The sequence below is a fragment of the Oncorhynchus mykiss genome, chromosome 27 (genome assembly GCF_013265735.2).
Source record: "Oncorhynchus mykiss isolate Arlee chromosome 27, USDA_OmykA_1.1, whole genome shotgun sequence".
NCBI lineage: Eukaryota > Metazoa > Chordata > Actinopteri > Salmoniformes > Salmonidae > Oncorhynchus > Oncorhynchus mykiss.
The window spans coordinates 36,237,459-36,254,943 of NC_048591.1; the positions used below are offsets into that span (position 1 = coordinate 36,237,459).

At 46.8% G+C, this 17,485-nt stretch overlaps 1 protein-coding gene across 2 annotated transcripts in view; it reads right to left on the reverse strand.

The window, feature by feature from the left end:
* LOC110507213 (metabotropic glutamate receptor 5-like) overlaps window positions 1–17,485 on the reverse strand; it is a 131,624-nt gene that overhangs the window by 104,722 nt on the left and 9,417 nt on the right. For both annotated transcript variants that reach the window (XM_036965426.1, XM_036965427.1), the window contains exons 3-4: window positions 16,890–17,333; window positions 16,406–16,520 (exon numbers count right to left, since the gene is read on the reverse strand). In XM_036965426.1, coding sequence (XP_036821321.1) covers window positions 16,406–16,520; window positions 16,890–17,333 — 559 coding nt within the window. The remainder of the gene's footprint in view (window positions 1–16,405; window positions 16,521–16,889; window positions 17,334–17,485) is intronic.

Here is a 17,485-nt window from a genome sequence, read left to right on the forward strand (position 1 = left end):
TAGTATTCATTTGAAGTCATGGGTGAGGTATAACATGCTTTAGTTGCCTAACAATAAATAACGTCCACCTGTCCACCTGTGTGGTCCAGTGGTTCGTCCCACAGACCTCAGCACACATGTACACCACAGTCGCCATGGGGTCCCAATCTGACCCATATCCTTCTGACTCACAATCTCTCCTGTCTCGGCTTCACTGTCCTATTTCAATAAATACAACCCCGCCCTCCCACCCCCGCCACCCCCCAACAAAAAAGTGGGGAGAGAGAATGTTTTTATGATGTTCCCCTACTGTTTGTGTCTAGTTTTCCGTTAGTTAGGGAAACATTCTATCTATGTTAGTAAAAACCTTATGATACTGTTTTTAGCATGCTTTGATGTTAGAGTTAGATCATTCCCTTAACGTCAAACAGAACATATTCAGAACGTAGTGACCACGTTCAAAGACTACACAATATTATTGTTCTAGACACGTTTTATGAGAACGTTGCAGGAACATTCCGTGTATCCAGTTTCCTGACGGTTGGGACAATATTCCTTCCACGTCTCACCAAACATACACAGAACGTGGTCACCATGTTCTCAGAATATACAATATTATTGTTCTAGACACGTTTCATGAGAACGTTGCAAGAATATTCAATTAGGGTTTTATTAACGACTTGTTACTGTTGCCAAGCCAATTAAGGCCCTGATTGGTGAACCACTGATCCATCCATAGCTCATTGTCAAGGATACTCACACACATTGCTTTTAATATACCGTTTTTTCAACTTACATATTTGACACACATGATTACATTTTGAATGTTGATTTCTCAAGTAATTATTATTCAGCAGTCCTCAGCTGGGATTTGAACTACCAACCTCTTGGGACACGATACACCAATCTTCCTTCCACGTCACAATGGCTGTGTCATGTATCAGTTATTCTGACTACTATCATTTGTGATGTGATTGACTTATTTCAGCTATTTAAGCGATTTCACTATCATTGTCTTTTGTTGGTGGGCCTTGTTAACCTGTTAAAATGATCCTCCTGAATCACCATGATCAATACAACTTTGTCTTGCGTGTATTTTTAACAGAGCTGAGATATGAATATACCCCATTGCTTACAGCCATCCACCTATCAAGTTGTTTCTGATCTACACTACTGCCTAGGAAGGAGGGGTTAGGGCTTCTTCTGGACAAGGCCTAACTATACTGGCCCAATAAGCACATGACCTAGATATATCCCTTATTGGGACAGTGGCTAGGGTGTTCGTCATTGGTGTTGTTGGCCTGCGTTTTAGACCCGCTATGTGAATCTCCCTGCTCTAACATTCTTAGCAAAATATTTTAATGTCATCTGTCTGCTCTAATTAAATTTGCTTCCATCCAATTGGCAACAGATTTTCATGTGAATATTAGAAAATCTGCATAATGAAAATATGCGCATTTTCCCACCAGTGGTGTGTTTCCACCAAATGGATTTGTTGCTGATAAAAATCAGTGGGTGTATGTGTTTACATTACATTTTCAACTCTACCGATAGCTTTCTCACAAAAACTGTTGTGTTAAATAGCCAATGTGTCTACTCTGGTCTTGGCACGTGCGCTATAGCCAACAGCTTGCAGATACAGTGTGGGTAGGCTGTGTCGGTAGGTTGGTCTACATGCTGAGATTATTAAGGATATGAGCGAGATTATTTGTATTTGTCAAAAAGGCAGTCAAGTGTCGATCATCATGTCACCAGAATCAGATCCCTGGATATTTATTAGAAAGGAGCATCAAGATCACTGCACTTTCACCTCCCTGTGAAGTTCATCAGAACTTTCACCTCCCTGTGAAGTTCATCAGAACGTTCTCCTCCCTGTGAAGTTCATCAGAACTTTCACCCCCTTGTGAAGTTCATCAGAACTTTCACCTCCCTGTGAAGTTCATCAGAACTTTCACCTCCCTGTGAAGTTCATCAGAACTTTCACCCCCTTGTGAAGTTCATCAGAACTTTCACCCCCTTGTGAAGTTCATCAGAACTTTCACCTCCCTGTGAAGTTCATCAGAACTTTCACCCCCTTGTGAAGTTCATCAGAACTTTCACCTCCCTGTGAAGTTCATCATAAGTTATTTCATCTGTAGCCTAATAAACTGCATGGTTTCCCGAGTCGTAGTGGGAGGACCACACAACATATCATTGCGTGACTCCAAGTTTACTTTCGACATGATGGTTATATCAATATTTGACACAAAAAGATCCCACCTTGTCTAGCGTATTTTGTTTGGTCAATATTTGGAATGTTTAGCGACAAATATTTCATTTCATTACATCTTTTATCCAACATATACTTTACTCTGCCATAAAAACGTTGGATGGAAACCTGGTCATTGAAAGATGAGCATGAATTCAGACCACATTAAATCTAAATAGCTGAGCATCTCAAAGAGAACTCTATACCACATATACAATGTAGAACAAACAAATTGATAAGCTCATTTTAATTAGATCAGATAAGTTTGTTGTAACTATTGCCAAATAAGCACATTAACATACTGTATATATAAGAAGGTGAGAGCAGGGTGACTGGCTCCCCTAGAGGACAGAGTCTGGAACCCAGGCCACAAGCACCAATGTCAAACTCCCTAACCAATGCCCCAATCATCTAGGACATGTGCTTTTTGGGCCAGTATAGTTAAGCCCTGTCCAGAAGAAGCCCTAACCCCTCCTCCCTAGGCACTTTTGTAAATTAAACAATTTGATTAAACAATAGGGTGAATGTACTTTGAAGTAAATCTCAGCTCTGTTAAAAATACACTCAAGACAAACTATTTTATTGATCATAGTGATTCAGGAGTAACATTAAAATAGGTTAACATGCCCCACCAACATTAGACAACTAGACAGAAAGCCCTTAAATTACTGGAATAAATCAATCAAATCAATGATGAAAATAGTGAAATGAATCGATACCTGACACAGACATGGTTGTGAAGCAGGAAAATGGGAGTACCATGAGACAAGAGATTCTAATCTCAGCAGGAAGATGCGAGTACCGTGAACCAAGAGGTTCTAATCTCAGCAGGAAGATGGGAGTGCCGTGAACCAAGAGGTTCTAATCTCAGCTGGAAGATGGGAGTACCGTGAACCAAGAGGTTCTAATCTCAGCAGGAAGATGGGAGTACCGTGAACCAAGAGGTTCTAATCTCAGCTGGAAGATGAGTACCGTGAACCAAGAGGTTCTAATCCTCAAGTGAGGACATAATTACCGTATCAATTAACATGCAAATATGTAAATTGAAAACACTATGTTAAAAGCCGAGAGATTGTGTGAGTATCCTTGGCAACAGACAAAGAGCTATGAATGGATCAGTGGTTCACCAATGAGGGCCTTGATTGACTTGGCAAAATGAACAAGACCTGACGTGTAATGAAATAGTTTTTGGGGGATAACTTTTTTTGGTGGGGGGACCATCAGGAGATGTCCTGAGATGTCCTGACAACTATTACACAGAATGGTTCCTGCAACGTTCCCATGAAGCAGGTCTCTGTGAATGGTTTGTCCTCTGACAAATCAACTGTAAATTTCGGTGTTCCTCAAGGTTCCTTTTTAGGACCACTATTGTTTTCACTATATATTTGACCTCTTGGGGATGTCATTTGAAAACATAATGTTAACTTTCACTGCTATGCGGATGACACACAGCTGTACATTTCAATGAAACATGGTGAAGCCCCAAAATTGCCCTCGCTAGAAGCATGTGTTTCAGACATAAGGAAGTGGATGGCTGCAAACTTTCTACTTTTAAACTCGGACAAAACAGAGATGCTTGTTCTAGGTCCCAAGAAACAAAGAGATATTCTGTTGAATCTGACAATTAATCTTAATGGTTGTACAGTCATCTCAAATAAAACTGTGAAGGACCTCGGCATTACTCTGGACCATGATCTCTCTTTTGAAGAACATATCAAGACCATTTCAAGGACAGCTTTTTTCCATCTACGTAACATTGCAAAAATCAGAAACTTTCTGTCCAAAAATGATGCAGAAAAATTAATCCATGCTTTTGTCACTTCTAGGTTAGACTACTGCAATGCTCTACTTTCCGGCTACCCGGATAAAGCACTAAATAAACTTCAGTTAGTGCTAAATACGGCTGCTAGAATCCTGACTAGAACCAAAAAATTTGATCATATTACTCCAGTGCTATGTCCTGCCGTACATACCTACACGTACGCTACGGTCACAAGACGCAGGCCTCCTAATTGTCCCTATAATTTCTAAGCAAACAGCTGGAGGCAGGGCTTTCTCCTATAGAGCTCCATTTTTATGGAATGGTCTGCCTACCCATGTAAGAGACGCAAACTCGGTCTCAACCTTTAAGTCTTTACTGAAGACTCATCTCTTCAGTGGGTCATATGATTGAGTGTAGTCTGGCCCAGGAGTGTGAAGGTGAACGGAAAGGCTCTGGAGCAACGAACCGCCCTTGCTGTCTTTGCCTGGCCGGTTCCCCTCTTTCCACTGGGATTCTCTGCCTCTAACCCTATTACAGGGGCTGAGTCACTGGCTTACTGGGGCTCTTTCATACCGTCCCTAGGAGGGGTGCGTCACTTGAGTGGGTTGAGTCACTGATGTGATCTTCCTGTCTGGGTTGGCGCCCCCCCTTGGGTTGTGCCGTGGCGGAGATCTTTGTGGGCTATACTCGGCCTTGTCTCAGGATGGTAAGTTGGTGGTTGAAGATATCCCTCTAGTGGTGTGGGGGCTGTGATTTGGCAAAGTGGGTAGGGTTATATCCTTCCTGTTTGGCCCTGTCCGGGGGTGTCCTCGGATGGGGCCACAGTGTCTCCTGACCCCTCCTGTCTCAGCCTCCAGTATTTATGCTGCAGTAGTTTATGTGTCGAGGGCTAGGTTCAGTTTGTTATATCTGGAGTACTTCTCCTGTCCTATTCGGTGTCCTGTGTGAATTTAAGTCTGCTCTCTCTAATTCTCTCTTTCTCTCTTTCTTTCTCTCTCTCGGAGGACCTGAGCCCTAGGACCATGCCTCAGGATTACCTGACATGATGACTCCTTGCTGTCCCCAGTCCACCTGGTCGTGCTGCTGCTCCAGTTTCAACTGTTCTGCCTTATTATTATTGGACCATGCTGGTCATTTATGAACATTTGAACATCTTGGCCATGTTCTGTTATTATCTCCACCTGGCACAGCCAGAAGAAGACTGGCCACCCCACATAGCCTGGTTCCTCTCTAGGTTTCTTCCTAGGGAGTTTTTCCTAGCCACCGTGCTTCTACACCTGCATTGCTTGCTGTTTGGAGTTTTAGGCTGGGTTTCTGTACAGCACTTTGAGATATCAGCTGATGTACGAAGGGCTATATAAATACATTTGAATTGAATTGAATTGAAAATTGAAGTCTAGAACATTCATATCTTATGTTCTATGAATTTGACAGTGTGTTAGGACTGTGGAAGCTAGAGACAGACAGTGTGTTAGGGCTCAGTAACTCTAACTCCTGCTATGTGGAAGCTAGACACAGACAGTGTGTTAGGGCTCAGTAACTCTAACTCCTGCTATGTGGAAGCTAGAGACAGACAGTGTTTTAGGGCTCAGTAACTCTAACTCCTGCTATGTGGAAGCTAGAGACAGACAGTGTGTTAGGGCTCAGTAACTCTAACTCCTGCTATGTGGAAGCTAGACACAGACAGTGTGTTAGGGCTCAGTAACTCTAACTCCTGCTATGTGGAAGCTAGACACAGACAGTGTGTTAGGGCTCAGTAACTCTAACTCCTGCTATGTGGAAGCTAGACACAGACAGTGTGTTAGGGCTCAGTAACTCTAACTCCTGCTTTGTGGAAGCTAGAGACAGACAGTGTGTTAGGGCTCAGTAACTCTAACTCCTGCTATGTGGAAGCTAGACACAGACAGTGTGTTAGGGCTCAGTAACTCTAACTCCTGCTATGTGGAAGCTAGAGACAGACAGTGTTTTAGGGCTCAGTAATAAGAACCATTGTGTATCACTGTAATGACACAACCACTCTGACCGGACTAGACATCAATTAACTCTGAGTGAAATGGTCTCTCATCTCTCCATCTCTCTCCCTGTCATTACCTCTATCCTCCTCTTTCACTTTAATCCTGTGCTGCTTAGGAATTCCTAGGGTACATTGAAATACCAAGGGTACATTGAAATACCCAGGGTACATAGAAATTCCTAGGGTACATAGAAATACTCAGGGTACATAGAAATTCCTAGGGTACATAGAAATGTCTAGGGTACATAGAAATACCAAGGGTACATTGAAATACCTAGGGTACATTGAAATACCCAGGGCACATATAAATTCCTAGGGTACATAGAAATGTCTAGGGTACATAGAAATACCAAGGGTACATTGAAATACCTAGGGTACATAGAAATACCTAGGGTACATAGAAATACCCAGGGTACATATAAATACCCAGGGTACATAGAAAGTCCTAGGGTACATATAAATGTCTAGGGTACATATAAATACCCAGGGTACATATAAAATCCTAGGGTACATAGACATGTCTAGGGTACATATAAATACCAAGGGTACATTGAAATACCTAGGGTACATATAAATACATAGGGTGCATATACATGCCTAGGGTACATATAAATGCATAGGGTACATATAAATACCTAGGGCAAATAGAAATGCCTAGGGTATATAGAAATGCATAGGGTACATAGAAATGCCTAGGGTACATAGAAATGCCTAGGGTACATAGAAATACCTAGGGTACATATAAATGCCTAGGGTAAATAGAAATGCCTAGGGTACATAGAAATACCTAGGGTACATATAAATGCCTAGGATAGAGTGAATGACAGTCAGTGTAACAGTCAGAGTGACAGTCAATCATGTTTCAGAGACAGTTAAACACAACAACTCAGTGTACACTTCAAAGGTGGCAATATAGGCCAATACTCTCTAACACACTCAATACCAGCAAGCACATACACACAAGTTAGTGTCTGGTGAGGATATGTCTCTCCTACAACATCAATGTATTACACACACAAACACACACACACACACAAATTCCAACCAGACACTTTTGACCCTGTTTACCATGGCAACAACCGAGGCACATCCCATTAATCTCAGTGAACGACCTCTTCACTACCTCTCACACACATCCACACACACTCTTTCTATCTCTCTCTCCCACACACTCCAATTCAACAGTTTTAATCCCCTGAGAGGTATCATCTCTGCCCAAATAAGCACTGTCCATTTAATGTTCCCTCTCAGGAGAGCAGAGACAACACTCAGTACTTTGGGGAGAGGGGTAGAGAGAGGGGGGGAGAGAGAGGGAGAGAGGGGAGGAGGACAAAGGAATAGAGAGAGGAGGAGGAGAGAGAGAGAGAGATAGAGAGAGAGGAGGAGGACAGAGGGATAGAGAGAGGAGGAGGAGAGAGAGAGATAGAGAGAGAGGTAGAGAGAGAGAGAGAGACAGAGAGAGAGAGAGAGAGAGGTGGTGGTTAGGGGGTACTTGGAAGTGAGTGTTTGTCAGAATGTGTCTGAGAAGTCACACTGAGTCTAGGAAACAAATACCCCCCTATTCTCTGATCCTTTTTCTCCTCCTGTATACTCTCCTCCATGTGCGGACTACGGACTACGGACTACAGACTACAGACTTGCAACTACAGACTTGCAACTACAGACTTCAGAAGACAGACTATGGACTTATGACTATGGACTTATGACTATGAACTTATGACTATGGACTTATGACTATGGACTTATGACTATGGACTTATGACTATGGACTTATGACTATGGACTTATGACTATGGACTTATGACTATGGACTTTAGACTATGGACTTACAACCACAGACTTCAGACTACAGAATGCCAATTTAATCGGTTATCCCTGTCTGCCCCTCCTCCTCATCCTCCATCTCTCCCCTACCTATCCCTCCTCCCTATCCTCCATCTCTCCCCTACCTATCCCTCCTCCCTATCATCCATCTCTCCCCTACCTATCCCTCCTCCCTATCCTCCATCTCTCCCCTACCTAGCCGTCCTCCCTATCCTCCATCTCTCCCCCTACCCTTCCCTCCTCCCTATCCTCCATCTCTCTCCTACCTATCCCTCCTCCTCATCCTCCATTTCTCCACCTACCTATCCCTCCTCCCTATCCTCCATCTCTCCCCTACCTATCCCTCCTCCCTATCCTCCATCTCTCCCCTACCTATCCCTCCTCCCTATCCTCCATCTCACCCCTACCTATACCTCCTCCCTATCCTCCATCTCTCCCCCTACCTATCCCTCCTCCCTATCCTCCATCTCTCCCCCTACCTATCCCTCCTCCCTATCCTCCATCTCTCCACCTACCTATCCATCCTCCCTATCCTCCATCTCTCCCCCTACCTATCCCTCCTCCCTATCCTCCATCTCTCCCCCTACCTATCCCTCCTCCCTATCCTCCATCTCTCCCCCTACCTATCCCTCCTCCCTATCCTCCATCTCTCCCCCTACCTATCCCTCCTCCCTATCCTCCATCTCTCCCCCTACCTATCCCTCCTCCCTATCCTCCATCTCTCCCCCTACCTATCCTCCATCTCTCCCCCTACCTATCCCTCCTCCCTATCCTCCATCTCTCCCCCTACCTATCCCTCCTCCCTATCCTCCATCTCTCCCCTACCTATCCCTCCTCCCTATCCTCCATCTCTCCTCTACATATCCCTCCTCCCTATCCTCCATCTCTCCCCTACCTATCCCTCCTCCCTATCCTCCATCTCTCCCCCTACATATCCATCCTCCCTATCCTCCATCTTTCGCCCTACCTATCCCTCCTCCCTATCCTCCATCTCTCCCCTACCTATCCCTCCTCCTCATCCTCCATATCTCCCCCTACCTATCCCTCCTCCCTATCCTCCATATCTTCCCCTACCTATCCCTCCTCCCTATCCTCCATCTCTCCCCTACCTATCCCTCCTCCCTAACCTCCATCTCTCCCCCTACCTATCCCTCCTCCCTAACCTCCATCTCTCCCCCTACCTATCCCTCCTCCCTTTCCTCCATCTCTCCCCCTACCTATCCCTCCTCCCCATCCTCCATCTCTCCCCTACCTATCCCTTCTCCCTATCCTCCATCTCTCCCCTACCTATCCCTCCTCCCTATCCTCCATCTCACCCCCTACCTATACCTCCTCCCTATCCTCCATCTCTCCCCCTACCTATCCCTCCTCCCTATCCTCCATCTCTCCCCCTACCTATCCCTCCTCCCTATCCTCCATCTCTCCACCTACCTATCCATCCTCCCTATCCTCCATCTCTCCCCCTACCTATCCCTCCTCCCTATCCTCCATCTCTCCCCCTACCTATCCCCCCTCCCTATCCTCCATCTCTCCCCTACCTATCCCTCCTCCCTATCCTCCATCTCTCCCCTACCTATCCCTCCTCCCCATCCTCCATCTCTCCTCTACATATCCCTCCTCCCTATCCTCCATCTCTCCCCTACCTATCCCTCCTCCCTATCCTCCATCTCTCCCCCTACATATCCATCCTCCCTATCCTCCATCTTTCGCCCTACCTATCCCTCCTCCCTATCCTCCATCTCTCCCCTACCTATCCCTCCTCCTCATCCTCCATATCTCCCCCTACCTATCCCTCCTCCCTATCCTCCATATCTTCCCCTACCTATCCCTCCTCCCTATCCTCCATCTCTCCCCTACCTATCCCTCCTCCCTAACCTCCATCTCTCCCCCTACCTATCCCTCCTCCCTTTCCTCCATCTCTCCCCCTACCTATCCCTCCTCCCCATCCTCCATCTCTCCCCTACCTATCCCTTCTCCCTATCCTCCATCTATTCCCTACCTAGCCCTCCTCCTCATCCTCCATATCTCCCCCTACCTAGCCCTCCTCTCTATCCTCCATCTCTCCCCTACCTATCCCTCCTCCCTAACCTCCATCTCTCCCCCTACCTATCCCTCCTCCCTATCCTCCATCTCTCCCCCTACCTATCCCTCCTCCCTATCCTCCATCTCTCCCCCTACCAATCCCTCCTCCCAATCCTCCATCTCTCCCCCTACCTATCCCTCCTCCCTATCCTCCATCTCTCCCCCTACCTATCCCTCCTCCCTATCCTCCATCTCTCCCCTACCTATCCCTCCTCCATATCCTCCATCTCTCCCCTACCTATCCCTCCTCCCTATCCTCCATCTATCCCCCTACCTATCCCTCCTCCCTATCCTCCATCTCTCCCCTACCTATCCCTCCTCCCTATCCTCCATCTCTCCCCTACCTATCCCTCCTCCCCATCCTCCATCTCTCCTCTACATATCCCTCCTCCCTATCCTCCATCTCTCCCCTACCTATCCCTCCTCCCTATCCTCCATCTCTCCCCCTACATATTCATCCTCCCTATCCTCCATCTTTCGCCCTACCTATCCCTCCTCCCTATCCTCCATCTCTCCCCCTACCGATCTCTCCTCCCTATCCTCCATCTCTCCCCCTACCTATCCCTCCTCCCTATCCTCCATCTCTCCCCTACCTATCCCTCCTCCCTATCCTCCATCTCTCCCCCTACCTATCCCTCCTCCCTATCCTCCATCTCTCCCCCTACCTATCCCTCCTCCCTATCCTCCATCTCTCCCCTACCTATCCCTCCTCCCTATCCTCCATCTCTCCCCCTACCTATCCCTCCTCCCTATCCTCCATCTCTCCCCTACCTATCCCTCCTCCCCATCCTCCATCTCTCCTCTACATATCCCTCCTCCCTATCCTCCATCTCTCCCCTACCTATCCCTCCTCCCTATCCTCCATCTCTCCCCCTACATATCCATCCTCCCTATCCTCCATCTTTCGCCCTACCTATCCCTCCTCCCTATCCTCCATCTCTCCCCTACCTATCCCTCCTCCTCATCCTCCATATCTCCCCCTACCTATCCCTCCTCCCTATCCTCCATATCTTCCCCTACCTATCCCTCCTCCCTATCCTCCATCTCTCCCCTACCTATCCCTCCTCCCTAACCTCCATCTCTCCCCCTACCTATCCCTCCTCCCTTTCCTCCATCTCTCCCCCTACCTATCCCTCCTCCCCATCCTCCATCTCTCCCCTACCTATCCCTTCTCCCTATCCTCCATCTATTCCCTACCTAGCCCTCCTCCTCATCCTCCATATCTCCCCTACCTATCCCTCCTCCCTAACCTCCATCTCTCCCCCTACCTATCCCTCCTCCCTATCCTCCATCTCTCCCCCTACCTATCCCTCCTCCCTATCCTCCATCTCTCCCCTACCTAACCCTCCTCCCCATCCTCCATCTCTCCCCTACCTATCCTTCCTCCCTCCCTATCCTCCATCTCTCCCCTACCTATCCCTCCTCCCTTTCCTCCATCTCTCCCCTACGTATCCCTCCTCCCCATCCTCCATCTCTCTCCTACCTATCCTTCCTCCCTATCCTCCATCTCTCCCCTACCTATCCCTCCTCCCTATCCTCCATCTCTCCCCTACCTATCCTTCCTCCCTATCCTCCATCTCTCCCCTACCTATCCCTCCTCCCTATCCTCCATCTCTCCCCTACCTATCCCTCCTCCCTATCCTCCATCTCTCCCCTACCTATCCCTCCTCCCTATCCTCCATCTCTCCCCTACCTATCCCTCCTCCTCATCCTCCATCTCTCCCCCTACCTTTCCCTCTTCCCCATCCTCCATCTCTCCCCTACCTATCCGTCCCCTCCTCCCCATACTCCTACCCCCCTCTCTCACTACTCTACCTATCCCTCCCTATAAGAGGTAGACAACCACACAGCCACACACACAAACACACAGCCACACACACATACACTCAGTTACACACAACACATATACGGCCATACACAAGGGACAGAGCTGTACCTCCAGTTGACACTGTGACATGACAATTGGCTCATTCATCCCCCTCCTCTCCCCTGTAACTATTCCCCAGGTCGTTGCTGTAAATGAGAATGTGTTCAGTCAACTTACCTGGTAAAATAAAGGTTAAATCAATCCAAATGTCTCTCCCAAGAGAGCTATGGAAGGAAATAACATCTCTACCACACATAGTAAACGATAGGAAGTTCTGAGGCCCTTACTCAGTTCCTAGGTCCATCACTGTCACCGCTACACACACACACATACTTCCTAAACACACGCTGCAACACACAGAAACACCCCCTCACACACACCCCCTGTCTCTGTAGGACAGACAGAGAGCATGAGATATGATCAAGCATCTCTCATTCAGGTGATTTACTCATCATTCTGACTCCTCTTCCTCAGCCCAGAGTTTACCACCGACCATATCTATGCTGACAGAGACATCCAGTATATTCACACTCTCATTTAAAAACCCACACTTAACATGTCTCCCTTTCCATTGTACTATCTCACCCGGTCTCTCTCTTTCTTTGAATCTCTCTTCCTCTGTGTTTATGTTCCCTCTAACCTCTCTCTTCCTCTGTGTTATGTTCCCACTAACCTCTCTCTTCTTCTGTGTTTATGTTCCCTCTAACCTCTAACCTCTCTCTTCCTCTGTGTTTATGTTCCCTCTAACCTCTCTCTTCCTCTGTGTTATGTTCCCACTAACCTCTCTCTTCTTCTGTGTTTATGTTCCCTCTAACCTCTAACCTCTCTCTTCCTCTGTGTTTATGTTCCCTCTAACCTCTCTCTTCCTCTGTGTTTATGTTCCCTCTAACCTCTCTCTTCCTCTGTGTTTATGTTCCCTCTAACCTCTAACCTCTCTCTTCCTCTGTGTTTATGTTCCGTCTAACCTCTCTTCCTCTGTGTTTATGTTCCCTCTAACCTCTCTCTTCTTCTGTGTTTATGTTCCCTCTAACCTCTAACCTCTCTCTTCCTCTGTGTTTATGTTCCGTCTAACCTCTCTCTTCCTCTGTGTTTATGTTCCCTCTAACCTCTCTCTTCTTCTGTGTTTATGTTCCCTCTAACCTCTCTCTTCCTCTGTGTTTATGTTCCCTCTAACCTCTCTCTTCCTCTGTGTTTATGTTCCCTCTAACCTCTAACCTCTCTCTTCTTCTGTGTTTATGTTCCCTCTAACCTCTCTCTTCCTCTGTGTTTATGTTCCCTCTATCCTCTAACCTCTAACATCTCTCTTCCTCTGTGTTTATGTTCCCTCTAACCTCTAACCTCTAACCTCTCTCTTCCTCTGTGTTTATGTTCCCTCTAACCTCTCTCTTCCTCTGTGTTTATGTTCCCTCTAACCTCTCTCTTCCTCTGTGTTTATGTTCCCTTTAACCTCTCTCTTCCTCTGTGTTTATGTTCCCTCTAACCTCTCTCTTCCTCTGTGTTTATGTTCCCTCTAACCTCTCTCTTCCTCTGTGTTTATGATCCCTCTAACCTCTCTCTTCCTGTGTTTATGTTCCCTCTAACCTCTCTCTTCCTCTGTTTTTATGTTCCCTCTAACCTCTCTCTTCCTCTGTGTTTATGTTCCCTCTAACCTCTCTCTTCCTCTGTGTTTATGTTCCCTCTAACCTCTAATCTCTCTCTTCCTCTGTGTTTATGTTCCCTCTAACCTCTCTCTTCCTCTGTGTTTATGTTCCCTCTAACCTCTAACCTCTCTCTTCCTCTGTGTTTGTTCCCTCTAACCTCTAACCTCTCTCTTCTTCTGTGTTTATGTTCCCTCTAACCTCTCTCTTCCTCTGTGTTTATGTTCCCTCTAACCTCTCTCTTCCTCTGTGTTTATGTTCCCTCTAACCTCTAACCTCTCTCTTCTTCTGTGTTTATGTTCCCTCTAACCTCTCTCTTCCTCTGTGTTTATGTTCCCTCTAACCTCTCTCTTCCTCTGTGTTTATGTTCCCTCTAACCTCTAACCTCTCTCTTCCTCTGTGTTTATGTTCCCTCTAACCTCTCTCTTCCTCTATGTTTATGTTCCCTCTAACCTCTCTCTTCCTCTGTGTTTATGTTCCCTCTAATCTCTCTCTTCCTCTGTGTTTATGTTCCCTCTAACCTCTAACCTCTCTCTTCCTCTGTGTTTATGTTCCCTCTAACCTCTCTCTTCCTCTGTGTTTATGTTCCCTCTAACCTCTCTCTTCCTGTTTCCATGGTCCTCCTTTCTGCTTTATCTCTCTCTCTTCCTGTTTCCATGATCCTCCTTTCTGCTTTATCTCTCTCGCTCTTCCTGTTTCCATGGTCCTCCTTTCTGCTTTATCTCTCTCTCTTCCTGTTTCCATGATCCTCCTTTCTGCTTCATCTCTCTCTCTCGCTTCCTGTTTCCATGATCCTCCTTTCTGCTTTATCTCTCTCTCTCCTCCTGTTTCCATGATCCTCCTTTCTGCTTTATCTCTCTCTTATCATATCACTGTCCCCTTCCTCCTTCTCGCTCTCCTTTTCTCTCTCCTTCTCTCTCTAGACTGCAGAGCAGTCGTCTTTGAGAAATGAGACGAGACGAGACAAACACTAGTGTTTCTGTTCCGTACCTTCCGTATACACTTACAGAAACACTCCTAAATCCTCGTATTCACAACACAGAGACAGAAAGCCTCGTATTCACAACAGAGACAGAAAGCCTCGTATTCACAACACAGAGAGAGAAAGCCTCGTATTCACAACACAGAGACAGAAAGCCTCGTATTCACAACACAGAGACAGAAAGCCTCGTATTCACAACACAGAGACAGAAAGCCTCGTATTCACAACACAGAGACAGAAAGCCTCGTATTCACAACACAGAGACGGAAAGCCTCGTATTCACAACACAGAGACGGAAAGCCTCGTATTCACAACACAGAGACGGAAAGCCTCGTATTCACAACACAGAGACGGAAAGCCTCGTATTCACAACACAGAGACAGAAAGCCTCGTATTCACAACACAGAGAGAGAAAGCCTCGTATTCACAACACAGAGACAGACACATACATAGAAGTTTGGCCCTTAGGCGATGCTGGAGGGGATGAGGAGTCCAGTGCCAGACCCTCTGTGTGTGTGTGTGTGTGTGTGTGTGTGTGTGTGTGTGTGTGTGTGTGTGTGTGTGTGTGTGTGTGTGTGTGTGTGTTAAGGTGTAACTCTAATTGACAGTTCAGCTAAAGACCTGCTTCCCTTTGTGGCCAAAGAACAGATTAATTACAGCCAGTCATCGGCACCCAGAGATTGAGAGAGAGGGAGAGAGAGAGAAAGAGAGAGAGAGGGAGGGCCAGAAGAGAAAGCATGGATGTGAGTGGGAAGAGGGAAACACACAAACTCAATATCAAAAACACATTCTCTCAAATGTGCTTGTTTGTGTGAATGGCCACAGAGCAGCAGAAAAAGAAGATGGAAAGACACACAGAGCGTATTCTAACCCTGCCACTGTAGGGGGCTTGTATATTCTAACCCTGCCACTGTAGGGGGCTTGTATATTCTAACCCTGTCACTGTAGGGGGGCTTGTATATTCTAACCCTGCCACTGTAGGGGGCTTGTATATTCTAACCCTGCCACTGTAGGGGGCTTGTATATTCTAACCCTGTCACTGTAGGGGGCTTGTATATTCTAACCCTGCCACTGTAGGGGGCTTGTATATTCTAACCCTGTCACTGTAGGGGGGCTTGTATATTCTAACCCTGCCACTGTAGGGGGGCTTGTATATTCTAACCCTGCCACTGTAGGGGGGCTTGTATATTCTAAACCTACCACTGTAGGGGGCTTGTATATTCTAACCCTGCCACTGTAGGGGGCTTGTATATTCTAACCCTGCCACTGTAGGGGGCTTGTATATTCTAACCCTGCCACTGTAGGGGGGCTTGTATATTCTAACCCGACCACTGTAGGGGGCTTGTATATTCTAACCCTGCCACTGTAGGGGGCTTGTATATTCTAACCCTGCCACTGTAGGGGGGCTTGTATATTCTAACCCTGCCACTGTAGGGGGCTTGTATATTCTAACCCTGCCACTGTAGGGGGGCTTGTATATTCTAACCCTACCACTGTAGGGGGGCTTGTATATTCTAACCCTACCACTGTAGGGGGGCTTGTATATTCTAAACCTGTCACTGAAGGGGGGCTTGTATATACTAACCCTGCCACTGTAGGGGGGCTTGTATATTCTAAACCTGTCACTGTAGGGGGGCTTGTATATTCTAACCCTACCACTGTAGGGGGGCTTGTATATTCTAACCCTACCACTGTAGTGGGGCTTGTATATTCTAACCCTGCCACTGTAGGGGGCTTGTATATTCTAACCCTGCCACTGTAGGGGGGCTTGTATATTCTAACCCTGCCACTGTAGGGGGGCTTGTATATTCTAACCCTGCCACTGTAGGGGGGCTTGTATATTCTAAACCTGTCACTGTAGGGGGCTTGTATATTCTAACCCTGCCACTGTAGGGGGCTTGTATATTCTAACCCTGCCACTGTAGGGGGCTTGTATATTCTAACCCTGCCACTGTAGGGGGGCTTGTATATTCTAACCCTGACACTGTAGGGGGGCTTGTGTATTCTTACCCTCGGTGTGGATGGCAGAGACGTAGCTCCAGTTGTATCTCTTGACAATGTCCACCATGGCTCTGGCCTGCTGAGCATCCGATGGCACCACTCTCATAAAGTACTTATACAAACTCTGTTGGAGAAAACAGTACTTATAAAGTACTTATACAGATTCTGTTGGCAAGAAACAGTACTTATAAAGTACTTATACAGATTCTGTTGAAGAGAAACAGTACTTATAAAGTACTTATACAGATTCTGTTGAAGAGAAACAGTACTTATAAAGTACTTATACAGATTCTGTTGGCAAGAAACAGTACTTATAAAGTACTTATACAGATTCTGTTGAAGAGAAACCGTACTTATAAAGTTCTTATACAGATTCTGTTGAAGAGAAACACAGTAGGATACTCATAAAGTACTATTAAAATAGATTTAGAATGAAGTAGATCAGAGAAAGTAGAATAGAGTCAAACAGACTAGAAAATAATTGTGTGCCTACCTTGTCACTGAGGTCCATGCTGGTAGCAGAGTAGGCGATCTGGGGTATGTTGAAGAGCTGTAGGAGGTTCTGGACCTGGATGGCCACAGAGCTGGAGCCTGGTCCTATCAGCCCGACGATGGGCTTCTTCCCCCGCATGGGGGTTGCAGCATGGTCCGCACACCTCGGCCCTCCCCTCCCATCGGCTCCTCCCCCGCCGCCCCCCCACACACTGCCTCCCCCCACCTCGGCCTCATCGGAGGACACCAGGGAGTCTCGTATGAACTCAATGCTCTGCTCCAGGGCCACAGCAGAGTGCCAGCAGGAGTCTCTTATCTCACAGCCCAGGCTGATGTTGGGGAGGATACGGGGGTCAGCGTTGATACGGTCTAGAGTGTGTAGCATGGCCTCAACACGCTGGATACCGTACTGCTCGCGCACCGAGCCGCATTTACGTTCGTGTACCTGGGGGAGGAACACACACGTCATCACACACACATATACAGCATCACTACACACACGCACACACACACACACACACACACACACACTGGATAGCGTAGTGCTTACGCTACTTAATTTGATTTGATATCTTACACCTTGGGTGGATAACATAC